A 27,477-nucleotide genomic window follows, 5' to 3' on the forward strand; every position below is an offset into this window, starting at 1 on the left:
TTGCCCTGTGTATTTTGTGATCTGTTAGTCTAAGCACTTTATAGCAAACTGCTATGAAGAACTGTTGCTTTCTTCATTGGATGATTTGTTACTGTAAGCAAACTGATTTGTTGGCTTTTCTCCTAATGTGTATTCAGCGTGGTTGTCTCCCTCTTCTTTATATATTCTTGTTTATTTTATTTAATTCTTACTTTTCTTAGTCTTCTGGTGCTGAGTAGAAGACAAAGTACATCTCAAGGAACATTCACTTTTAATGACCTGGGAGGAAATGTTCATTATATAAAAAGAGGATTCATAGTTTGTAGATTATGAACTGTTCCAACTCAATATGCAAAACAGACAAATTTATATAATACATGCAAGTATGCAAATTGTTACCTGTACACTTTAAGTATAATTGAAAGAAGATTACTTGTGTAAAGGAAGACTTCCAGAAGGTACTGTCAATGGAGAGTAGACAAGAAAAATCTACAGAACTAGGCACACATTTTCTGTAGAGAACATAAGAGTAGGAGGATAGTGTAGGAGGAGCCTAGAGCACTAGAAGGTACTTCTGATATTATCAGGAAAAACCTATAAGGAAAGAGGCCCTTTAATTAAAAGTAGACAAGATCAAGTATGCTTTGCTTTTTAAATTGATGAGGGGGAAAGGCAAGAACAGAAAAATGCGTGATTAGAAGTGATTGAAAACTGTCTTACATCAAGGGAAGAGTCACTTGGAAAATTTGAATATGCAAGTTAGAGCCTTTAAGAAATTAATTAGTAAGCTTTTTGAACTTCAGGCTATTTTTTTAGAAAAGTCATTGCATGCAGAGAAGTAGTAAGAAACATAAGAAAGGTGTCTGTTTTGTAAAGAATTAAAAATGCAGTTGTGAAAATGGCAAGAATATGACAGAGTTAATTGGAGTATTATATAAATACTTTAGGCAATGGTAGGGAAGAGACCACACTGCACAAACTCAATGTCTCAGTTAAAAAAACTCAAAAAATCATCACATGAAAGGGATTCTGCAGTTTTACTGTCTTCCTGTGAGGGTACATTATAGTTGGAAATGCACTTTCCATGGGTTGGAGAGAAGCATTCTTCAGTAACTTGCAAACTGAATGAAGGACTGAAAACCAATACTAACAAGAAGCAAGAATGACATGACTTTAAAGGAATTAGTACTCTGAATGCAAACTACCTTTGGAAGATGACTTTAAAAGTACATAAGCTTCAGTATATTCAGTGCATTTTTATTTAATGATAGAGCTCGCTTGAAGGCAGTGGTAGCATTTCTGTAAAAGTACAGAAAATAAATATTCTCACCTGGCTTATATTCTCACAAGGTATCTCAAGTCAATGCATTGCAATAGTTTACAATTTGACTACAAGAACTAGCTAATATTTCTAAATCACCACATTTCTTAATAACAAAATTGCATTTCTAAGAGGTATTTTTCAAGAAATATGACTTTTCTGACAAGACTTGATATTGGGTTAATTTGACCCTAGTGTATCAATTATTTAGATTAGCATTATTGGTATTAGTTATACTGTAGGCACTAGTGAAGAAATGGCTTTCCATATCCTGTGAATTCTCTGTCAAGAGTACAGCCTGACAAATTGTTCATCCCTAAATTGTGTTAAAAAATATAACCATGCTTTGACTTCCTGTTTTTTCCTCATTATCTTCCATCTGTTCTGGTTTTGGGGTAATCTCAGGAATTGATTCTGTGGAATAAAATGCCTTCAAATACACTGGGAAAAAGGCATGCATATTTAGATGAGTAGGATAAATTATTGACATTCAGTTGCATAGCAGATTGGTAAGTATTTCTGTACAGACATGTTTTTAAAGTTCTCTTTTTGGCTATTCTAGTCTTCCAGTTCCTTTTATAGTGTTTTCTCCATTATTCCCTTACAGGTAATTGGACTCCTAAGATTTAATCAAGTATTAATTAAATATATGCCCCTTTTCTCACAAAATATTTGGTTTCCTCAGTAGCAATATATGAACATTTCATAATCTTTATGATTAGTTCATAGTTCATTAGCTATTAAGTTAATGTTATTAACATACTCAGTTGGCAAACCTGGTATTCTAGAACTGTTATTGGCAGCTTTCAAGCTTTTTTTCATTGTAAACAGATACTTATTCTGGTTTCTAAACTGTTCCATGAAGACTCATGTAAAGAACCAAAACATAATTATTTTCTTCTGCACATCCTTCCTTTTTTTCTCTCTGCATTTGTTGAGAGGGGTTTTTTTCTGTCTCCTTTTGTTGCATTTCATGATTAATTAAGTTGATTAGCTTCTCTTTCTGTCTCTTATATAGGCTGTGTCTATTCCATCCCCATGAACTGTGACAGGGAATGCCCTGGCACTCTCTGGAGCAGTTATGCTGGGGCTACACCTCCTTGCCTTTGGCTCACAGAGTGGTTCTTTGGCCCTGGCATATTCTTTGTTTGTTTTATATATGTGTGTGTGATTCCTCAGTTCAAAGTGCCAAAAATAACACAGCCCACAGCAATGATGTTCTTGAAACCTGAAGATAGAGACATGATAGTTCCATGTGCAGGCATCTGAGGACACACAGCGTGCTGCAGCAGGGCTGGTGCCCTTGGCAGAAGGAGCCAGTGTTGGCATGGTTCACTTTTGGGTTCTCTGTCGTGAGCAAACCAAGCCCTGGGCCATGCTTTGCTTTTTCCTTGGAGGAAGAGCTTGTCTTTCTCCAGAATGGAGCCTGAGAATAAGTTAGTTTGGGAATGAAACCAGGAGCGGCTGTAGGATACAGGATAGAGGTATCACAGCTTTGGGGGGATGAAGCTGATAGATAGACCATTAGCTAGGATATGCTATAATTGGACATTTTATATTATTTTCAAATAAAGTGATACTGAAACCATCCATTTCATCAGTCAGAAAGCTGTTTTACCCTATTGGTAATACAAGAAAATATATTTTTTTCATTAATAGATACAAAGACTTTCATCTTCTTCTTTAATTGGCTTTCAGATAGGGTGGTCCTGTACTAGGTCCCTAAATAATCATTGCTGGTTTTCCCATATTTTTTCTGTGGACTCATTCTTGCTGTATTTTAATTTAATATAGGTGCAGCCAAGTCAGAGCATCAAACAGGAATGAGCAGATCCTGAGCCAGTGTCAAGTAGGCTCTGTTAGCTCTGTGCAGACTGACATTAATCAGCATTGATGGGATAGCATGCCAGAAAGGAATTACTCACTATGAAAGATTACTGTAAAATAATGAGATTTCCTGGTCCCACAGTTGAGATGGAGTTGGTAACAGTTGTAGATTGAGTATGTGACCCTCTCAGTTTGACATTTGGACCTAGGAGGGCGATTTCCTCTCCAAATATCAGTCTTTGGAATTTTTCTAGTCAATGTCTGAGAAGAGTTTAAGTTCATATATCTGGTTTTTTTGCCTTAGTTCTTTTGCTATTCTTTTCCTAGGCTGTCTACTTCAACATAAAACAATTCATAGAAGCAGTGATTAAAGTAAAGTTGAGAATGGACAATTTATTCTCAGGTACAAAATAAACACAACAGAGTTTAAATAAGAAAATGAGTGATTTGAATGGATAGAGAATAATCACACAAGTATTTATAGAAGAATATGTGATGAAATGGCAAGAAAAAAAAATTAGAAGAACAAGATTCTTACACAGTTGCTTATTTGAAGCTTAGATACTTACTAGAAAAAAAAACCCTGTTACTATTCATAGTACTCTTGATGAAAATTTAAGTCTTCCTAGTATTCTGCACATTGCAACTAAATAGTCATGCAGAAACAAAAATAGTAGGCCATAGGAAAGATTAGAAGAGCAGATGACTCTGGATTTGTAATGAGATAATCCTGTTGTTAAACTTTGTAAGAAAAGAAGAAGTATTTTACTACCTGGTATTTCTTTGGTTGAAATACAAGCTGAGAAGTGGGGTTTTTTGCTTTTTTGGTTTCTTAACCTTTGTCAAGCCATTCCCCCAAAATATCTGTCTTTTTGTTGCTGGAGAGCAGGCTTATCTGAAAGCAACTGTTTGAAGTAGAATATCCTCCTGTTATTCAGGAGAATGCACTGATCACTCCAGTTCACTTTTTACCAGAGTTACTGGCTCCTTTTTCATATCTGTACATAATTTTCATGTATGTTTTAAATGTGACTATTTGAAGCAAACAGTGTTATTGAAGCCCTGACCAGTACACTGGGGATTTGTTATGGTGCTTTGCAGTGTAATAGCAATTCCTAGTTATGCAAGGGTAAGCAGAAGTGTGGAGTCCAAGGTCCAACAATTAAAGCATGATACTTCCTCAGCAGTCCACATAGTTGCTTCCAGAGGCAGCCTGTCTATGCAGTGTTCCCCTGAGAGAAAACTGACTTCAGTTTGTATTGGATTGGCAGGATTATAGATAATATGCATTACAGAATACATCACTGGGTGGTGACAGGGTAGAAAACTCTTAGTTTTCAATACCTCCTCATGTGTTTTCTGTTACAGGTAAAGAAAGACAAGGCACTTTTTTCTGTCGGATTCCACTATGTCAATCTCCTTTGTAATTTCTTTTACTTTCCTTCTCTGTTTCTCATGGTAAACTTCAGCTACTTCTTTGAGCTCCAAACCAGTGTGGGGTTTTTCTGTTTTCAGAAAACTTTTCTTATATTGAATCAAGAGAATGAACTGAGTTTGGAGTTTTATGACCTGTAAATCCTTAGTCAGAGATCATACTGCAGAAAACAAAAGTCTTCTCTGCTTTTTCAGCAATTTCTTGACTGATTTAGTTAAAAATCATTATATGAATAAATCAAAACCAGTCTAAAAGTGATCATTTGATTCCCTAACAACAGAATTTTTAGTACAAATACTACTTTGGTCATATATAAAATTTGTATTATGGGTGCATAACTAGCAGTTACAAGCATAGCAATACCTTGCAGAGAAATATGCTGGACACCAAAATGTGTCCAATATTGTGTCCAATTGACAGCAAAATGTGTCCAACTTGACTTGTTTGACACATTAATTTCTTTAACTGATGGCTTCACAGTGAGGTTAAGTGATGGATTCAGGTTAAATTTGTTTTATATTTTCAAAAGCTCACTTATATTCTATAAAGTAACAAAGAGAACATTGAGAGCTGCATATGTGCAAATAAGTACAGGGGTTCTCACCTGGACTGCATCATAACAAGTTTTGCTTGTAAATTTGTACTGAGTCTGACCAATGAGGTCAGTCTCAGTACAAATAATGATTTTTAATAATGATTTTTAATACCCAGGTTTAAAAAAAAAAAGTTGAAAAAAAGTGAGAAACTAAGCTAAACACTTTTTGTAAAAATCTTAAGAATGAAAGAAAGATTGTGATTTAATTGCACAAGGGGTGTTCACAATGGCATACATTCATTGAATTTCACCTGTGTTCCCTGTAGATAGATACATTCATCATACAGCTTTTACCTATCTGTTTATAGGGTGTTCAATCTTAATTTTGTTTAAGATTTTGGAATTTTTTTTTTGGTTTGGATATTACTTACTTTTAATATTGCTCCTATTAAGGGTCCATTTTAAGTGCTGCCTTTAGATACAATTGAGTAAAGAGACTGGAAACAGGGATTGCAGGAAAAATGTAAACTTCTCTTGTAAAAAGCCTATGAAGAACCTATCTGCATTTGCTCTGAGTAGTGGTGGAATTAAAATTGCTAAATTAGTAGATTTGGTTGAAGTTTTATCTGAATTCCATAATGTATATTAGTAATTACTCTTTTTCCATTGAGCTGCTTTGTTGATACAGTTTATTTCTTCAATTTGTGTAACAATTCTATTTAATCACATTAATTAAACTGGTTAAAAGAATACATAAAAAGAAGTCCACGTGCATTAAACAGTGTTATTTGTAATTTCTTAGGTATGATTTTTCCTTTAACTTGGTACTGACACATTGTCCCCTGTTGCTTCCTGAATGGCTGGGTCTGCTTTCCAATGCTGGCTGTCAAAGAGTAATTCAGTGCCTGGTGTGGAAAACTCTTCACCAGGGACTGACAGATTGCTCTGGCCTCGCTGCCTTTTTTCCCTGCTTTATGCAGAATAGAGGGAAGGGGAAGGATGCTGCAGCTGCCTGTGCAACCATTATACCTGTAAGGGTTTAGCATAAATGGCTATTTTGTTGAGGACTAGAGCTTGAGGTGGAGTTTTTTGTGTATTTGCTTTGGTCAGAAATATTACTGTAGGCACATCTTGTTCCTACAGTTCATTCTGCAAAAAACAAATAGGTGCTCAGATGTTCTGATGAATTTTGCTTGATCAATTTTCCTTATCTGGTAATTCTCTTAGGAATGTTCTTACGTGGTATTGCTAGAGTGGCATTTTTCTTTTTCTCTCTCAGAGGTCAATGTTCTTCATTGATTCAGTAGGTGAAGTCATCTCTGGGCTGAGCATGAGTATGGTAAATAAAATTATTCGCACTAAGAGCACAAACACATTGTTATTAACCACAGCCATACTCCTTGTGTGATGTTTGTTAATAAGTGCATGCTCATTTAAACTCTCCTTATCGAGTATTACTATAGAAGTTGTAAAATTCAATGTTTAATACAATACATGGAAAGTATGAGCTCCAGTAGGAATATTGAGAAGGAAAGGGATGGAATAGATTTGAAAATCACCTTCCCCATTTTCATGTACTCTGTATTTCTATTAATATTCAGCTTGAAATTGTATAAGTTTACACAGAAAAATACAGAAAATGTCATCTTTATTTCTAATTATTAAAAGCATACCGATATTTATCTCGCAACAATTATGTTTTTTGCTCAAATCATAACATCTTTTTAATATTTGAAAGTGGAACTTCTCGCTTACGTTTGGTTTCTTTGCTGTAAATAGATGTGACTTTCTATTAGAAGTAAGAGATAAAAATGAGTGAGACATGGCCATTTAACAGCTTGTTATCTGACCTGAAGTGCTCATCAAGGCTTTCTCTGTAATCAGTGGAGAGAGAATGATCTCCAAAGCACTACTCATACCATCTATTTTAGGCTGTGGTTTCATATTCCCATTCATATAAACAATATCACCACCAAGAGCAGCAGCCTTGCCCTGATGGCTTTTCCAGCCGTTGTGCTGTTCCCTAGATGGTCATAAGGTGAACATTTGTGTGACAGTGATGATTCTGAAACTCAGCTAGACTGAAAGTAATCTAACAAAAAAAAAAAAAAAAAAGCACAGACAAAAAACCTACCCCAAAACCAGAAAGGTTTTGACCCAGATAAGAATGGAAATTAAATGAGATAGAAAGCTCTAAAAAACTGAATCATGAAAGCATTCAAATCTTCATTATTTTAACATGTTTTGAATTGTGATGGTGGATATGAGCTGATTAAGTGTTTCATTTGCAAGGTATTAGCTGGGATGTTACACTCTGAGTCATGAAATACTTTGTCTCTTTAGTACATCGGAAGAAAGGAGCAGGGTGGAGCAGTGGCCCTGCAGCTGCATGAGCATTTCTACCTGTGCATGCAGTGCCCCTGAATGATTAGTGCTTTTTTGGCAGTCGTGCTCAGTGCTCAGTGCACACATTGTGCATTACCAGCAGTGTCACATATGAGCTTTTAGGTTGGAAAAAATGGAAGTAGAGCCCTTTTTTAGATAAGTTCTTCCATTAAAAAGTGGTGGTTAGATTTTTCTGGATATGGGTTGAAAGTCTTGGTACATTAGTTGGTAGTTGCTTTTTGTGGTCATGCTGGTGGGTTACACAATCTAAAGAGAAATTTTAGGAGTGGGAGTTTAAATTACTGAATCAGGGAATTACCTGGGTTAACATTACTGTGCTTTTTACAGAAATGACCCAGGTAATTACCATTATAGGTGCATGCATGGTGCCTGAGATATCTAAAGCATGCACAAACAAGATCACTCCTTAGCTTCCTTTTAGCAGCAGCAGCACAAACATCAGGCAGATCTGAATTTAGTTGAACTGCTGGATTTCACTGTTGCACTATCAAGTTTATGCATTCTTTTTGTTTTACAAAAATACTGCACAAAACTGTATTTTGCATTTATGCAAATTCTGACTTTCCAGACTACAAAGGAGAGATGGAACAAATTATAAAAACATTTCCTGCTTGGTTAGTATATGTGTCTTCAAAATGAATATTGCAGATGCTGATGGCAGAGGGAAAAGTAAATGCCTGATTTCTCTGTAATTCTTGGAATTTTGGACTGCATAAAATGTAGATCATGTAAGAAGTATTTTATTGCAGAGGCAGCAGCGCTGTCAGTGCCTGCGTGGTCTGTGCATGTGCTATTGGTATGTGGAGTGCAGTGGAAATCAAATGCAGCCTGTTCATATACCTGCATCTCATTGTAGAGTACAAATACACAGCAAGAACATTGTGCCTTGCTTGTGTTTATCTTGGTGAATATAATCCATAATTGAAACTTCAGAAAGTGTAAACGCATCAAAAAGGATCCAAGAAAACAAAAGCGAGCTGCTGTGTCCCTACTGCAGCCAGTTCCACTTCTCTGAGTGTCTGTGCTGTCTTCAGCTCTCAGACCAGCTCTCTGTTTCTGCCAAACAGCTCTCTGTTTTCTTCTCTGTATCTGTGTCAAATACCCATAATGTTTAGCCTGTGTTTTATGGGAGTCGATTGGTACCAGGGTGCTACATGGTGGAAACAGGCAACCTGAGCTTCAGAGCTGAGACCTTGACATACAGCTGTGAGCACAGATCTTCACCTGGCTTTCCACAAGGAGAGCTGATGGATTCCTGAGATTTGAGCCTGTGTATTTCAAGTTCTTAGGTCATGGAACTGTGTTTCTTTAAAAAAAAAAAAAATCACAGCCATCTCTTCAACTTTTTCTTTCAGTATGGCCAAGTGGCCTATTCTTTGCAAATTACTTTTAAAAAACTCTTAAAAGAAATGTGTGGGCCTTCTATAAAATAGCTGTCATGCTCTGAAACTGAAGCAAAAGTCATAATTTCTCACTAGAGGTAGGAAGACAATATAAAACCCAGAACAGATTTTTGGCTGCTTTCCTTCTATTTTATGTATTATTCCTTAAGGTCTGTCCCTGAATCTAGGACATTTATATGTACCTGTAGGTACCATTTAAAATTAATGGCAGACTTTCAGTTGAGTTTAATGGGATCTGCTGTATTTTCTCAGATCTCAATTTTATCAGATCTCAGCTTACCAGACCTCAAATTTATCAGTTCTCAACTCATCCCTGGATGAGTAGCTCAAGCAGAGTCTGCTGGCAGCAGCAGGCTGCTACTTCCCTTTGTACTGGGAGGGTGACAGAATCCAGCATAGAAAGAGATAATTGATCAGACCAAGATTACAGAGTTTGCCATGAAAATTAACACCTACCTACACTTGCTGCACTGTTGTATTTTTGCAGCTATTTGCGATATGTATTTTATTTCAGTCTTGTACAGATACCCTTGCTGTAACATTTTTTCAGTTATTTTCTTTTGATTCAGTTCAGGTGGCTGAAAATGCAATTCCTTATGAGTTCAGAAAAACTGAGATTTTTTAAAAAACCTCTGTCAGCTTCCTACCTTAAATCTTAAATAACCTTCCTTCCTTCCTTCCTTCCTTCCTTCCTTCCTTCCTTCCTTCCTTCCTTCCTTCCTTCCTTCCTTCCTTCCTTCCTTCCTTCCTTCCTTCCTTCCTTCCTTCCTTCCTTCCTTCCTTCCTTCCTCCCTCCCTCCCTCCCTCCCTGCCCATCTTTCTTATTTGGGCCACAGTACAGCAGTGCCCATATAAACCATTTTCTGCCTCTCAGTAGACCACAGATGCCTTCAAGAGGACTCCTAGGGAGTAAAGTTAGATATTTTTCCATGCTGTATTTTGAAGCCATATAGATTTGATTCTTTGAGACAGGGTTTACCTTCGTGCTGTGTCTTGCAGAGCACCAGGCAGGAGTTGTGAGCTGTGTGACAGCTGTAGGTGAAAAGTTCACCATCTGATCCCCTGCAAGTGCTGGCTACTTCTGTGTCTGTTTTGCTCCCATGGTGATCACAGCTTTAGAGTCTGCTTCCTCCACACCCCTCAGATGAAGCCAAACTTCCTTTAGTTTTAAGGTGTGTTATGAAGCACAGATTTCGGTTTTTACAGAAAGCCATTATGAACACTGGCTAATTTGAGAAAAGTATTTTGAAGTTTTAGGAGTGAATTGGTGATACGCTGACAGACTTTGGTGCTTCTGGAGTGTCCTACATATTGAGCAGGCAGGTGACTTAGAGGTGGATCAGATACTCCTGCGGTCCAGTTTGTGGAACAAAGGGAGGTGGCAAGATCCAGTTGTCAATTGGTAGGGCATGAGTTAGAGGAGATTTTGTTGCTGTGAAGAGAAGAGCCTGTACCAGGCTTCCCTGCACACCTTTCCTCCCCAGCATTCAGCATGGCTCAGGTGGGGTGTGCAGCAGGTGGCTGTGTGGTCCCTCTGAGAACTGCTGGAGGCCCCCCCTCCACATGTGCTGACCTCTTGGGCTCTCCCTGTGGTGTCTGAGAGGTGGTCAAGACTTTAGGACAGGTAACACTAATAATATAATAATATAAACTGAAGAATATGACAATATTTTATTTTATTTTATTTACACTTGACTACTGTTCATCTGCAGTCCTGAAGAGGTTTGAAATTGCTGTCTCACATTTCTCTGATTGGTATTTTGTGACTAAATACAGATGAGCATCACATCCAGATACAATTTATAAATGTATTAATGATTATCCTCTGTGAGTCTCCTCTGAAGGTTTTATTTTGCCATCAGTCAGATGCACACACCTATTAGGTATATGCACATGTGCATCTACCTGATTCTGTTGGTAGAATTTTGTTTCTGAAGGTCACCACATTTAAATATACATTTGATGGTATGGCAATGAGGTTTGCTTAAGGGTGATAATGAAGAAACTCCATGCTAAAGATCCTTATTCTTTGCTTTCCAAGTGCTGTTGCAATAATTGAAAACACGCATTATTAGGCCCGTAGAAGTTGATTACAAAAACTGTAATTTTGCTAGATTTGCTAGATTTTTCTGTGCTAATGTCAAGGAGATCTGCACTGCCAGTTCATAAATGGAGAAAATACTGACCTATAAACACTCTAATTTTCAGCAGCAGTTCAGTTGCTTCTGTATTCTGCAGACAAGCAGCCTCGTTTGGTGAGATTTTGAATTTAGCATGCAGATTATCAGTCCTAACCTCCACTTTTCATCAGAAAGACACTCATTTTATATAGTAGGGATTAGCACAGTTAAATTGTATTTTGAAATGGTTTCTTCAGCCCGCTATCTGATTAGGGCTGGTTTTCTGATTTAGGGGATTTTACTTTGTGCCTTATTCTCACTCGTGTGAGTGTAGTTGCTTTACTTCTTGTGGCTGGGTTTGTATTGCACTCCCAAATCTGTTGATATGGAGGACTGGGCAAGAGCATAACAAACCAGTATTCCTTCAACTCCCAGTTTCCAAGGTAAGGCCAATCAACTTTTGTTGAAAACAGCAGTCAGGGATTGCTTTATCTCCCATACTTGTTCTTTAACTTGTTGGTGCCAGATGCTTCAGTGCATGCAGAGCCAGGACTTGCACTCTGTGGATTAGTGGTGTCACTTCTGCACAAAGGCAAAATTTCAATATTGTTTTTCCCTGATCTAGTAATGAGGCTGACGTAGTAGTTGGGACTCAAAACATCATGCTTTCTGTTTCTGAGCTGGATTTTAACTCATTTGTGTTTTCAGCATTTTTCCTGTCATGACAGTTTTTCACATTTCATTATTAAAGAACCTGAACTATCTTTTCGGATTTGAGTCCTGTGCCTTATCATGTCTTTGCTTACCTTACCTTCTGGCTGATAAGAAACAAGATAAGTTTTCATCCAAACCCTACAGTGTTGTTTTCTGATCTTTGTGAATACCTAGTCATGTACACTTCACAGGTTTTAATAAAGTAAAAATCTGGGGGAGGGTGCATTTTTCTAACAGCAGTTCTACTCTTTGAAGTAAAACCATTCTCTTTACATGTGTGTTCTTTGCTATGAAAGCTGATAGCATTTTATTTTAAAAATAGGAAACATAGCCCTTGTGACTCCCCAGTGGCACAGCCTGAACAATGACTAAAGTACTCTTCAAAAAGCCACTGGGAATTTCCTACACCCGATTTACAGCTGGAGAAAATGGGGAAATAGTTTATTTGGTAGCAGTACTTTCACTCTGGTGGAGAACACAGATTAGATTTGAGAAATGGGTGATTCTGAGACTTGTGCCTCTTTTCACTGGTGCACAACCTGCCGCAGTGGAAATAGGCAGATTAAACCTCTTAGCTGATTAGAGTTGGTTTAAGGCTTTTTGGTTTGTATTATATATCTGTTCTGTTCAGAGATAAGAGTGAGAAATCATGAAACCTGTAGCTTGCATTTAAGAATTTGGTTTGGCTGTGTTTCTGCAACTAGGAATGGTGCAGTGCAAAATACATGGATTCTTCAGCAGGATAGCCTGAGGGTTATGGCCCTGGGTTAATACCTGATTTCTGTTCTCAGACCTATAGCAGCCCACCATGTAAGTGTAGGGAAATCGCTTCTGCGCTCTGAGTCTGATTTGTTCTGTCAGTAAAACAGGAAGAATGATAGTTAGCCCATTCTCTGTATTTTGAGACCTGTTAAGGAGTTGAATTAATTACAGACACGTGAATGCTGTGGCTCTGTCGGGGAGATTGTTAGCACTGAGTTAAAAATGGAGATTTGGTGAAAAAAGAGTAACATTAGCAAATGTGGAGAAAGATAATTTGCACTTCAAAAAGCTATTAGTATGTCCATATGTGCACACACACATGAAATACATGTAACATGATTATATAAGCAAATGAGCTGTTTTCATGTGGCTTTAAAGCTTCAACACTTAGACCAGTGGTGTTCACTTGCACTCTGTTTGAAAGTAAAGGAAATAGGCTTGAGTCTCTGCCTGGTTCAGACCTTGGAGTTTGGATAATTTTATTTGTGTGTTTAATCTCACTTGAACAGGTGCTCATGTTGAGTTTTGTTTTCTGTAGAAGTAGAGAGGGACCAGATTGGGCAGATGAGCTGAGGTAATACAGACCTGAAGTGCCTTATCTTCTGATTTTGGCCCTTTGGCCCTATGGGCAAACCACCAGAAGGTTCATATATATTGGCTTGGAACACAGACTTGCACAGAATATTGTCATTTCTGTATCAATTGCCTACCTTTTATACTGTGCTAGCATGCACACACCAATTAGGCTTGGACCATGTTGTGGTAGTCATTGTAAAATATGGGAAATGGCATCATCTGCCTCTAAGAGTTTTTATCCTAAAAAAAAATAAAACCCAGATCCTGCAAACATGCTGCATTTATGTAAATGCCTCTGATACCACACAGAAATTCTTAAATGTCCTGTGCTGCTCTGATTATTGTATAATTTACTATAGTATATATACTTCCACTCAGTCAGAAATCTACTATACTATTTTATATACAATTTAGAGCAAAACAGAAATATCAGATTAGCATAAACATTAAAATTAATGCATAAGCATTAGTTCCAGCAAAAGCTTAAGAGAGAAAGCAGGAAAGGAAAAGTTTATTCATACAAAACAGTTAGAACTTTGAAAGGCAAATGTCTTCAAAGGGGGGGGGGGGAATGTTGAGTGAAGATTTGATCATTGGGGTGGTCCTCACTCCTTATTGTAAGTTTGTAACTTCTAAGGCATTAAAAATTCCTATCAGCCATGTTATTAAAAAAATCTGAACTGATTTAACTCTCTTTTTTTTTTTTAATGCAATGCTACTGCTTTAAAATAAATCTTTCTTTAGTTTGCTCGTGATCATAATTAAATTTTTGTGAAGGTATTTGTGATGACAGTCACAAAGGAATCGTGGTTGCTGGAATTCATTATGAAGCAGGAAGGTGAGGATACTATAGCTGACAGCTTTGTCTTAAAGCAGGCAAATTACAGATTTCTCTCTTAGGAAATAGGTGAAGACAGAGTACCTGGAGAAACAAAAATGGAGAGAAATTCAGTTAGCTCTGTAACTTTAAGAGATCCATAATTAGGAAAATTGTCCACAAAATAATTGGTTCCGAGTCAATTCATGTATCTGCTGATTGCAGCTCTCCATGCACAGCAACTTCTAGATATGTTCTCAGAATTTTGTTAAAAACACTTGAATTGTAATGACCTTAAGGGAGAGAGGTCATCTTTATTTGAGAGAAGATAATTTTATGTTGTTTAGTCCAAGTTAATAATTAGTGTTGGCCTAGAAGCAAATTATACTGGATAAAGGTGAACATTACGCAGCTGAGTCTCATGTATATACACAGTTAAAGCTACATGTGTTTTTTTTCTCACCAAGGCAGTTTGTCACAGTGTGATCATTGTGGTGGACTCAAGGAAAGGAGAAAAACCACTAAGCACAGTAACTTGAGCTGTTGGGTTTTCATACGTGATATAGAAATTTTGCATTTTTCATAAATGTGTTGTACACACAAGCATCACAAAGATGTATTGGTACATTCTGTAGTATGTATGCTATAGGAAGTGTTAGAGAAATGCAAGTTTAAAGAAATTTAAAGGGCATAAATGGATGTGGCAGAGACAAGCACAAGCACCATATGTGTTAATTTTGGAAATTTTTTGGTAGGAGTTTACTGTGCTACTACTTGTCTAAATAAAATGTGTACATGAAAGCTGCAAGAGGAAAAAATCTGATTTGAAGTAAAGGGGGAAGTGATCTAAATTTTGACTGTTTAAAAACAATCTAAAACTTAGAATGTGTTTTAATTCGTTTGCTAATATGTACATTTTGCTGACACATTTTATAATTTAAAACTAACACTAAAAGACTTTTGTGCTTTGTGTGCAGGTACATGTCTCGAGTCCATGGTATGCATCCAAAAGAAACCACACGTCAGCTGAGTTTAGCAGTCAAGGATGGTCTCATTGTGGAAACTCTGACCGTGGGGTGTAAAGGGTCAAAAGCTGGTATTGAACAAGAAGGATATTGGTTGCCAGGAGATGAGATTGTGAGTATAAAGTCTTTGAGAAAATCACGATTTCTGATATCTTAGCGGGAATCTTGTTTTAATTCATATTTCAGACTATTTATAGATTCTTTGTTGGTGCTTGTGAACTGGGAAGTAATGCACTCTTAAATTTTTTTAACCTTTTCTATTCCGTAGAAGCTCTTTCCTCTTGAACTCTGAGTTTTCTGCTATGAAAAACTGGCAAAGTCCTTTGCTGTGTTATGCCTCACTTTATGTTGTATTCTCTCCTACAGTTGTACAGAAGACAGTAAATATTATTGGTATTACTTGAAATCCTCAGACGTTCTCAAATCTTAAAGATGGTGTATTTAAAAAAAATTTTAAAAGTGACAAACTTTTTAATCTTGCTTTAATCTGAATCTGAAGAACAAAGAACTCCCTTTCAGAAGTGCAACATGAAATTATAAAATGATATGCAAACATACATGAAAAGATGTGTTTTACTGATATTCGTGAGCAGGGCATTCAATTAGAAAGGATTTTCTTAGCAAATCAGCTGCAGGCATCCAGATACTGTTCCACTGGATGTCTAACATAAATATTAAAAGCCATTTAAATAGGTTGAAAGTTACATGAAGAGAAAAAACCCATGTTTTTTATATCCCTCCATAGCTGAACTGGAGCACGCTCACAAAATGAGGAAAGTCATATAGACCAGGAAAAAGCTGGAGCAATTGTTTTGCCTTGTTCAGAAGCCTCATCTCTTTATTTAAAAGACAATATTTTCCTAACTAAAAAGAGTTTTGCAAAGCTTTAAAATACCTGAATAGGAACTATTACTTTGGAATATAAATTGCATTAAATACTGATAAAAGGGTCAGCATTGTCTCAGACATAACTAATACATTAATTTTGAGGGAACCCAGAAAAACTCTAAAAACCACCAAAATGCTCATTGCAATATTGCAGTTATCAGTAAGATCCTGAAAGTGAAACAATGTATTATTTTTGGTTTTGCAGAAACAAGCAATATCCATAACAGAAAACATTATCATCAAAATTATCTCACTTACATGAATTTAAAGTATTGGAATACCTTAATTTCAGTACATTGTATTTAATGTACATTATGTCATGGTTCAGATTGTCATTCTAATTTCATTAGAAAGCCTCAAGGGAACCTTTAAAGGGTATGATACTGTTCTCCCTGGGAGGAAACATTTCGAGACTCCAGCTCAGCTCTTTTAGGTATTTCTTACATGAGTTTTATCTCTTTAGAAGTGATATTAACTGTGTAGGCTCAACAAGACATAAAGCTTGAGATCTGTGATTATCTCAAGTATTCTGTATGTTTGTTGTCTCTATTGCTAAGAGAAAGGAAAAAAAAGAAAAAAATTATCAAAATGCCTCACAATAGCCATTTCTTATATAATCATTCAAATAATGTTCCTGCTGTTTATTGGTAACATTTGTTTAACAAAACTTGAAAGAATTTACATCCTGTAAATTCCCAGTGAGTCATTAAAATTGCGCAATTATTTTATGTCTGAGCAAAAAACTTTGACAGAAGATGTTGTTCAAGTCACATTATGAATAACCCTTTAGTAAGAAGCAGACTGCATTTTCAGTATTACTGCTAAGCACTGATACTTTGGGCTGTGACCATATGTGTGGTGGCTGTCTCAGTAGTTCAGAACACCACACTTGACTTAACAGTTTTATGCAAAAATAAAAATCAGCTTCTGATCCAGGCCATGTTTCAATCGTACCCAAAACCAAACTTTTTGTTCCTAATACTGAATCAAAATGCTGCAGACAGATGAAGCAAAACACATTGACTTGGTATAAAGTCATTCTCTTTGTTCTTTTATTCAGAAAGTTTTAATGAGTAACAAAGTGCCATTGTCATCACTCGCCATCAGATCAAGTGTTTTCCATTCTCCGACAATTGGTGCAAACCCATCAAGTTTGGTATGTTCTCTGCTTTGGACACAGGGGTAGTTTTACAGATGCTTTGTCTGCACTTGATCAAGAGGCAGTTTGTAGTTCTTTGTAATTCAGCAGTGCTCAAATCTGGTACTAATGACTGTTGGACTATGAGCTCAAGTTACATTTCAGTGAGGACAAATACACAGAATTCTTTGTGGAGGTGCGCTTGGAGGAGATGGAGCTGTTTGAAGCAGGGTTACTAATGTTAAAATAGAGATTTCAGGCTCAACCTTTGGCACTTACAGACCCTAGACCTAATTGTCAAATTTGGTTTGACTGGTACTCCCGGAAGTTGGAAAGCTGGAAACGGGAAAGAGAAGACTTAAGAACCAATCCACCATACACTGACACCAGTGCAGGAATGGTTTTGGATTTTGGCTTCTTTCCTGGCACCACAGTGGAATTCAGCAAACACGGGCTGCTCCAAGGAGATAGCAAAGGGACACATACTTATCATCTCTCCCTCCACTTTTTATTTGACTATTTGCTTGGTGATTTTTTACATTTTGAAGTTTTGGATCTGAATTTTAGCAGGTGAAAAAATTACTGGCCTTGGCCACAAAACTGCTGAGCACCTTTGTCTGTTACTGTAAGAGGTGCCTGACTAGAGGATGCCACATGACCTGAAAGTACTGGTTGTGGTGGTGACTACAGACTGATGACAAAGTAGTGACAATAATTGAAAATACAGAGATTATGAAAACACAGCTCTACTTGGAAAAGATTCATTGGAAAATCTCGTGCTTGCTTAGGGGTTTCCAAATATCTGCCCTATCCAATAGGTTGACATAATGATAGATCTATGCAGTAAGGACATGATCTCTGATAGGGTTACTCTTAGCCTTCAGAAAAATTACACTACTTTGCTCTCATTGTTCCAGCAGTGTGTTGAAGCTATGGTAAAAAAATTTAGCAAAACCTCATATATTTAGTAATATACAAAAGACAAGCTGAGTTGCAAAGACAAAACAGTTTGAGGGCATCGGGAGTTTCTTCCAAAAGGGACAGCTCATGAAAATTAATGTTCAGAAAAACTGAAAAAAAAAAAGAAAAGAATGGTCGGATTTAAGAGTGTAAAATTATTCTGTCAGATTCATGTGGGAGAAATATTTTTATATAAGTTACTAAATTTAAAATGTGGAGTTGGTAATAAAATGTACTGTATTCCAACTGACATTTAAGGATTGGTACCTAAGCAAGAACTTTGCTGCAAATATTATACCTCCAGGGCTTGTGCAGGTATTCATTTTGTTTGCTCATTTGCCATGCCTCCAGATGTTTTGCACATTTTCAAAATGTGTTCTCATCTTACAGGGTTTCTTATCATGGAGTTGATTAATGCATTTACACAAAACAAATGAGAGAAGAATTTATTTTCCATTTTTATTCAGGATTTTAGTTAGGAATTTTGCATTTTTCTGTTTGTTGATGCGTAGTTATACAATTGAACAAAATCTCTTCAGCTTCTTGCCTTGAAAAAGAAATGTCAGTCCTGAAGTCTTATAATGGAAGTTCACTTTTTTCTTTTTTTCTAAATGCTTTATTTCTATTTCTCACAGAACTTCTGGAATTTGAACATGCTATTTATTATCAGCAAATAAAAAAAATCTTCTTGCTCTTTGAGTTTAGAAAAAAAATTGTAAATCAGTGTTGTTACTATGTTTTAAATGCAGTTGACAAGATAGAAAGGAAAGGTAGTTCTTCAAGAAAATAAGAATGAATCTTCTTACCTATTCATTGCTATTTTCTGTTCTGCCATGATTTTATGTACTTCTATCTGTGTAACATAGTACTGTGTCTAACCCCAAGGAAAGAAATTGAATTTAAGTACCAATGTCCTATGGCTTTATGGGGGGGTTAGATGCAGTTTTTAGAGTTAGTTTGTCTTACTCACTTACATTTTTCTACAGACAGTGTGCACTGAGCTATTTTGAGCATTTAATGTGCTAATTCTTCTCCTCATGATTAAAGTCATAAAGCTTCTCTGACCCAGAGAGAGGCTTTATGAATGTATAATTTCAATTTTCCTGTGTTCATGAAGCCAAACAATATTGTGCTCTTCTAAGATGGAGATATGTTCATAACTCGGGTTCATTGTTTGCATCTGATTGCAACATAACCCACAACACTGCTGTGGTTTAAAAATGGTTCATAGTGGCCAAAGTCTCTAATGAGATGTGAAGAGTGAGGCTTCACACTTACTTAAGGCACTGTGAGCTATTTCTTCACTGAAGAATGCATAAAAGATGATTATCTTTTCAAGAGATTATTCTTTTATAGGGTTCTGTTTTCTGATCATTTAATTGATTGCCTATAGAAAGAGGCAGCAATTCTTCTGGCTAGTTAAGTCTGACTGTGGGGTTCAGCTACAGTCATTCTCCTGTGTATTTGGTCCTCTCTGGATCTAAATTATTGTCTTTCCAATTCTTCCCTCTAAAGATGTTTGAGTTTAGTGGAGAGCATACTGTTTGGAGAGAAAGTTTCCTTGCTTTTTCCTACTTTCAGAAAACATTAGAGATACAACTTGCTTTTACCCAACACACACATGTATTCTCAATGTGCTAATTCATTACTGGGGATTTTTCTGGTATTTTAAATTGAGAAAGTTCTGGTGCTTGCTCAGAGCAACTCCAGATACTTCCAAGTCACAAGGCTGCCTAAATAATCCATCTCTCCACTCTGTCTGTGTTCCCATCATTGTAACATTTGTTGTAACCCACTGTCAGCACTGTGAGTGTCGAAGGTGATTTCATTAACCCAAGTGACCCTAGGCACACACCAAATTTTTGTGATTGGATGTGTTGCAGGTTTGATTTTACTAGGATCAGTCTATGAGAAAGGAGTATTTTTGGCTGTTATGTTTGTGTTAATCTAAATTACTTTAGATTAAGCAAAGGCTTGATTCCTTGCTTGCCATGCTTAATTGCTTTTGTAATTATATTGATTTTTCCATGCTAGGTCAGTATTGGTAGCCAGAAGCTGTTTTTTTGAACTGACTATGTCATCTTGAGTCTCCATAAATGTGAAGATAATTGTAAAAAGCTTAAGAACTGTCACAGTGAGAGTTTGAATCTTTTCTGTACATAAAATGCATTTTAAATAATAAAAAACCCCTGAACATCAACAGAAAACCAAACCTCAATCCAAAACCAGCCTGAATAGCTACCAGTTCTAAATAACTAGGCTGAGGAATGGTTTTAATGTGCATCCCATTCTTTTCAGTTAGGGGCAGAAGGATAATATGAAACAGCAATAGTGACAGCCAGTGCCTTCATCATGTAAGCTCTTACCACTGAAGAGCACAAAGAGGAAGAACATGTCACACCAAATGAAGAAAAATCTCCTTCAGTGTTTAAAAAAATTCTGTTTGCCTTATCCATCCATATTGTCTTTAATGTAAAGTCCTGTGTGAATTCACTGATCCAAAGCCAAATTAGTTCATATTTTTTACATATTGAACAAATTGAGACTTTTCCAGGCTGGAATGTTCCAGATAGATTCATAATTATTGTGGAAGTGCCAACGTTCTTTACAGTTTGGGATTCACTGATGCAAAGAGTTAATGATTGATCCCGTGAGAGAAAAAATTCAAACTGGCTTCCATCCCTTATTACCACGCATCAGGGAGAGTATAAGGAGGCTTTGAGGTCAGGCCACATACCAGCTTGGTCACACAAGAACAGTCAAGGATGATGAGCTTCTGAAATTCTTTGAATCCTTTCTGTCTGTCTTTCCATCCTTTAAGGTCCCGTCATTCAGAGGTTAATTTTCCAAAAGACTGCCATGAATCAATCCTTCATGTGCCAAATGCAATGATTTTTCTTGCAAATTATTGTCACAAACTGCAGATGTGATTCTGCTTATTAATAAACTAAAAATAAGTGGATTTGGGAAAGTTCAGAAAAGCAAATATATTCAAATCATCAAATCAAAGCATAGACTATTTTGTCCTAGAGAAGCAAATGAAAATTCTGAATTCCCAACTTATGGAAGGGAAATTCTTTCTGCATTAAAGCCAAGACCCTCTTCTGTCTTTGCATTAAGGCTGTTAACATGCAGCTCATGAGAATGGCCTCACAGCAATTCCAGTGGTTCTTGCTGCCTCTAGAAAGATTAAGAACAGTGTGCAATTCTGCATTCCTTTTCCAACCTTGTTTTTCTCTTCCCATCTGTTCAGGGGTATTTCTTCCTTCCCTTGTGCTCATCCTTATTTTTTGTTCTCTGGAAAGGGAGTTCACAATGTTTGCAGGATCTTCACATTACTGAAGGTGACACTAGTAGACTCCATCTGACTGCAGAGAGATGCTGCTTCTTTTAAACTGGTGAAACAACCTTGTCAGCATCTTCACTTGGCTCTCTCAGCTTTGCCAACTTGACTTTTAAAAATTCAGTTGATGTAATGCTGTATTCTTCTTTGAGGCTTTCACTCTGCGTTCTGGAGTTGAGATACTGATAACGTTGTTCGCAGATTTCACAAAATGTTCTTTTCTGATTGAAAGGATGTTCTTAAGAATGAGAATTTACCTTCGAGTTTGAAGTAAACTAGTCAAACTAGTCTGTAGAAAGAAAGGTTCCATCATGGGATTTAAATTATGCTAATAGAATAATGACATAGATCAGTCTGTCTTGAATTTGCTTTGAAAATATGCATCTTGGTTTTTTTCTAGCTCTTTTGTGCCCACCCTGACCTAGTAATGTTGTTTTTATTTACTTTGTGGGTTCAAAATGCTCTGTATCTCTGGCGACTGATTTGAATCTTTTATTATTGTGTCATGCTGGTCACTGAATGAAACTTCATTGAAGCTGATGGGCTTATTAATATTCATGCTTAATTCGCAATAAATGCAGTCCCCATGCTTTTCTGCCAACTGACAGCTGAAACAGTATCAGCCACACCTAGAGCACAGGACACAGGGACAAGAGATTTAAGGAACCTGTGTAGGAAGTTCTGCTGTTGGTTCAGATAAAATGTTTCTGTGTGTGCTGAAACATCAAACTAAAGAAAAACTACAAAATAAGGCCAGAGAAGCTATGTGAATGTATTTTAAGCAAGAAAAGGGAAGAAGACCGTTTTTGTGCACAGTTCTTGAAAGGAGACTTGGAACTACAAGCAAAGAGATGGTTTATTTCTGCTCTGGATTTACCTTCTTTCTAGGGGAACAAAACCATAATGTGGACATAAAAGGCATTGCACCTGATAAATTCCTCACTCCATCACTGTGTTATCTCCCTAATGAAAATAGCCTACAAACCTCCTCTTGGCTCAACCTAAGTCAAAAATTGTGACAGTAATAGCAGAGTGAATCCAGTTTCTGAGGAGATAAGTTGAAAGTTTCTATTAACCTTGAACTTGCTTGGAACATGGAGAAAGAAAAAAACACTTTCACTTGAAATTATTTTATATTTCTAATATCCTGGAGGATAATTACTTATATTGTTTCACCTTAAATAATGTACATTGCTACTACCCAAACATGATATTCTTGGGAAGGAAATTGAGATTTATTCATTACTTCAGGAGCACAGCTCATAGTCTGAGCAGATATGTGTGACAGGGGTTTAAGCAGTCAGTTTGGCTGCTGACATGTTACTACACTTCTTGGAAAAAACTCAATTCTTTAGCATTTGGAGCTAGAGCCTGGCTCTGTACTGTGGAACCTATCACCCCAAATTGTCCAGAACGTGGCTGCAGGGTGGGAAGGTGAATAAAAATCTACCTGTCCTGGCAGGAATCCAGAGAAGATTTGGGTGGTTTCTGCCAGAAACTGAAGACTTCTAGGACATACTGACATTAAATTAATTGGATTAAATTCAGTGGAAGAAAGCCAGAAGAGTTCTGAGGGGATGTGGAATTCTCTGCAGAACCTGAGTCCTCCTGCATCAGTGCATCAGAAGAGGAAGCAGTTAGCAGTGAAGAAAATGGAAATGGATTGTTACAAGCTCATAAATACATGGACTATGGAGAAGGAGATTTTGATCTCTCCCCTGACTGATGGTTTTGTGTTGATTCTTTTTAGCATAGAAAGGGTTTCTAAAATAAGAGAATTTAAAAATCATGTAAAACAAGAAATTCCAATTAATTGCTGAGATGCTAAAACCTTGGCCATAATTAACAAATAAATAAACAAATGTATTTGAAATAAAGCATGATGCCTCAGTAGTTGTGAGGACATATGAATTCATAATTATTTTTTATTTCTTTGTGATAAAATATGAATAATGAGCACCTATGAAGTGCCCTACAGGGTCAATTTATGGAAATCCATTTTAAAGATAAAGCCCAGGTCAGAGAAGGAAAGAATCTATAAAGGCAACAGATCTGAATGGATAGATTATCAATGTGTAAAAGCGCACATTTGTAGCTACCTGCTGTAGTAGTTTTCTAGAAAAAGAAAGAAAAGATAAAGGAAACAATTTTCACAAAGGGATTCTAGCTGCTGAAGTGTTTTTGGCTTTGAAAGAGAGATGGATGCTTGTTTATTTGCTAAGCACTTTTGATGAGCAAAAGCAGTAGGAAAAATATAGATGCAAAGCAGGAAGAAATATATCTAATAAACACAGGGATGCAGGAAAACTGCAGGGGAGAAAAATAAGCTTATTTTGGTGCTGAATTTACCCCAAAGCATTGCTCTAGCATTAAATGTAAAGCATGTGATGAGCTAAGAAACTTTTATCATCGGAAAGCAATCGTCCTGATCAAATATAGACCCTTTACAGTAATGATGAAAGGGAAATACTTTATTAAACAGCTAACTCACCGTTTACCTGCTGCAAAGATGGAGTAAGTCCTCTGAGCCATCAAGGAATTAATCACACCTTCCTCAGTTTGAAGCCTAACCTTTTCATCATTGTTCTGATGAAAAGATAAAAGCAGATCCTGTAGGCTACTGAAAGGATGTTTACAGGAGGATTCATGCTTGGTAAAGGATAGAGGGAGCCAGGGACGAGGCACAAAGAGAAGACTGACCCAAGACTGACTCACAGCAGACTAAGGCCCCTGGTGGGAAACACACACTGTGTCCCCACTGCATTTGAAGAAACACTGGGAATGATGTTCCATGGCACATAATGCTTGTTCCATCTGCCAGAGACCCCTGATAAGCTGGAGATTTCTTCCTGGCTACTGTGCCCAAGAGATAGAGCCTGTTTAAAAGAGAGGCCAGTGTGCACGTACCACATCCACTTGAACTTTCTGAGAAAAAAAAAAAAAAAAGGGGGTAAGGCTTCCATCTGTTCAGCTTTACAGACAATCAGCCACACTTTGTAAAACTCTTCTTACTACAGAGCAGTGACTTGGAAGTTGAACAGAATTGCAAAAGCAGTGGATAGATGAGCAAAGGGAGGCGTTTCAAAGCTGAGCTAAATGCTGGTGCTGCATTTCTGGAGCTCATCAGAGCTGTTAACAACCCTGGTGCTCCTGTCCAAGCCTGTTTCAGGTTGCCTTTTGTGTGGCGCAGGGATTCCACTATTTACACTATGAGAGAAGTACAAAACAGATTAATGAAGTCGGCAGTAGCGATTTGCAGCAAATGTAGAAGTAAGAAGCATTTCTTCAGGTTTTGTACTGGAAATCTCATAGGTAGTGCACCCCCACGGGGGTTCTTGATAGTTGTGAGTCATAAAGATGTACTGCAAAGTTTTAGCAATTACCTTTAGTAAAGCTCATGTCTAATTGAGAAAGCTTTGATGGAGCAGATGCTGCCTGAAAAAGACAGAAAGGAACTGATTTATTAAGAAATGTGTTTAGACAGAAATAGATGCTGCTTTGTTTAATGTGAGGGGGGGCATAGGTTCCTGCAGCATACTCTGAGTCCTTTTAAAGAGAGGACCCAGATACCAGAGGAGAGTAATGAAATGGTAGATCCATCCATGCTAGAATGCAGTACCACCATTTCTTATATAATAAAGGCTTTTAATTTACAGCAGAAAGTTTGAAATATTAAAGATTAAGTAGAGAAGATAGGAATTGCTTCCCAACAGCAGATGATGATTGATGCATGTTGCAAAACCTAAGCAAAATCGAAGATGTGGGAAAAAAAGAGCATCATTCTTGTGAGGCATTTATTTCAGTGGATATTTCTACTTGATATGGACTGGTAGTCAATTTTTTTGGGTTCCAGTGAAGAGTTATTGAAGGCCAGCAAAGAAACCTTGACATCAGAACCCAAGATTTTAAAAGCTTCTCTTTTAGTTGAAAGGGGAAAAATGTGAAGAACTGATTTTAAAGCTGATAGAGGTGAGAAGAGATGGAAGTGTTCCTTATGGCTGTTCCCAAATCCTAAAATATCAGAATACAGAACATTTGCTTCAGAAATTATATCTTTAAATTGGCATGGTCTATCTCATTATATGTTAAAGAAATGGGAAACTGAGAAATAGTAGGAACACATTTATTGACATTCCTTAAAGGGTTATGAAATAATCATGAAAAGATTACACTAAAGTCTTGGGCTGGTGATGAAAATTACTTGAAATAAATGTAGCATGCAAATACTACTATTTTTAAATAATTTATATTTGTTAAATTACTTCTATCTGCTGGCATGGACCTTGGTGCCATTCTAGATTCCACCACTGTGACAGACCAAAAGTGTTACACGGTGGGTGAAATTTGCTGTGTATGTGCTAACACTCTTCCTTTAAACTAGTGAAAAACCGCTCTAAGTTTCTTATCCACTGGGCAGCTGGAGCTCTAGGGACTGTTAAAGCATAGACACCATGCAGGGCTGACAATGAGTTTGTGCACAGGTGGGTCTGAATGAAAATCCTGTGAACTGGAAGGAGCTGTGTGTGCAGGAGTGTAGGGGAGAGAGAGAGGAACACCACAGCAGCACACACATAAAAGAAATGCTGGAGAAGCTCTTAGAACATCTGGGGGAAAAAAAGTGCAAAGAGTGCTATGGGACAAGTGCCATACAGGAAATGCTGGGAACCAGGAACTCCATGGGAAATTATTTCCTTCACTTGCTGCATATTGAATTTAGGACAGCAGAACTGTATGTATACTGTTTGTAAATAAACATGATTGTGCCAAAGGGGTAACTGACTTATCATTGTCTTTCCCACCTATATGACCCTTTTGTTTTTAGCTTACTGGTTGGGTCCAAAGGATATCCATAATTTGGATTGTTTGGGAAATCTAGCTCAACTGTGTGAAACCAGCAAATCCCCATAAGGGGGAGTTTCATGAATAGAGTTTTGCTTTTTTTCCCCCCTCCCTTTTCCTCTCTCCACCTGATAGTAGAGTGACTTAATACCGAGTATCTGGGCTACCATTAAGGGACTTGGAGCAAACAGATTAACAGGTAAGAAATGAGCTATGTTAATGGAATGTGCATTATAAAAAGGCAAAGTGGTCCTTTTAGACAAAGTCAAGAAAGGAGGTTATACTGTTTTCATGTGCTATACCTACATATAATTTATATGAAAATGAAAATGTATTACTTGTTTTAACATCTTTTTTTTTTGCAATAATTACGGGCTTGCTGTGGTATGGAAGTGACCTAATAGTTACAATTGTGACCTCTAAGTTATTGTTAATTTTACTGTCAGTATGTGCTTCACATCTCCTACTTAATGGTATGCTAATTGTACAGCAGGATGTCACATTCTCCAACATACAGATTCCCTATTTCAATTACAGCTAAGTAAATCTCCATTACTAATGAGTAAGCATTTCTTTTCCATGTACATTTGCATTATAATGGACATTTTCTTTGTGCACTAAAATTATTCTTTCCTTGACAACAACTTTGTATTTTATTTTACAGTAAAGGCTACGACATGATGATTCATTCCTTTCTGTTGGGTTTATCTGTATTTAAATTGTCAAATGCTCTGGATAGCCTGACATTTTCTATCCCATGTTATTTTTCTGTACTTCCAGAATAAATGTATGTATTTGCTTTAAGACAACCTACTTAGGACAAATGACAAAGAAAGTAAGCTTACGTGCCGGTCATAAATTAAGACGTATTTTTGAAATTGTTGCAGTACTTCCCTCATGCTGCCGAGTGAACCTCAGCTAATAATGTCAGTGCAAAGTGACCTTTATGATATAATGTTTGACAGATTTGAATATAAAGAACAAGTGACCACGTGTGACCCATATGATTGCAAGATCCTGCTCTGCTTAACAGAGCATAGCTCTTTGGCTATTTCACACAGTCCCCCAAACTCATTTGCTGTCCTGCTGGTGCATAGATGCACGAATGCAGCGGGCAGCTGGGCAGGATGAAGGGGGAAGGTCTCTGCTGGATCTGAGTTCCCAAATCCGCTCCCTCTCGGGGCCAGGCTGGTGCTGCTGAACCGCTGAACTTGGGCAGAGGATTCCCTTTGTCTGCGGCACAGTGACCCCGGAGCCCTTCCCTCCCTCGCCAGGAAACTCAGTCCCTGTGGCGGAGATCCTTCCTCAGTCTGCATGGCCCTGGGAAAATGTATCACCTTTTATACACAAACAAGGACTGTGAGTTTCCTTGATAAAGTGATAGCCTAA

General features: G+C 37.2%; 1 protein-coding gene across 9 annotated transcripts in view; it reads left to right on the top strand.

Moving 5' to 3' along the window:
* ZMYND11 (zinc finger MYND-type containing 11) overlaps positions 1-27,477 on the top strand; it is a 105,591-nt gene that overhangs the window by 46,650 nt on the left and 31,464 nt on the right. For 8 of the 9 annotated variants that reach the window (XM_038130044.1, XM_038130050.1, XM_038130051.1 and 5 more), the window contains exon 3: positions 14,873-15,032. In XM_038130044.1, the coding sequence (XP_037985972.1) occupies positions 14,873-15,032 (160 nt within the window). Of the gene's footprint in view, positions 1-14,872; positions 15,033-20,414; positions 27,448-27,477 lie in introns of those variants that run through there. The other variant, XM_038130053.1, reaches the window with a different exon arrangement.

This window comes from Motacilla alba, chromosome 2 (genome assembly GCF_015832195.1).
Source record: "Motacilla alba alba isolate MOTALB_02 chromosome 2, Motacilla_alba_V1.0_pri, whole genome shotgun sequence".
NCBI classification, from domain to species: domain Eukaryota; kingdom Metazoa; phylum Chordata; class Aves; order Passeriformes; family Motacillidae; genus Motacilla; species Motacilla alba.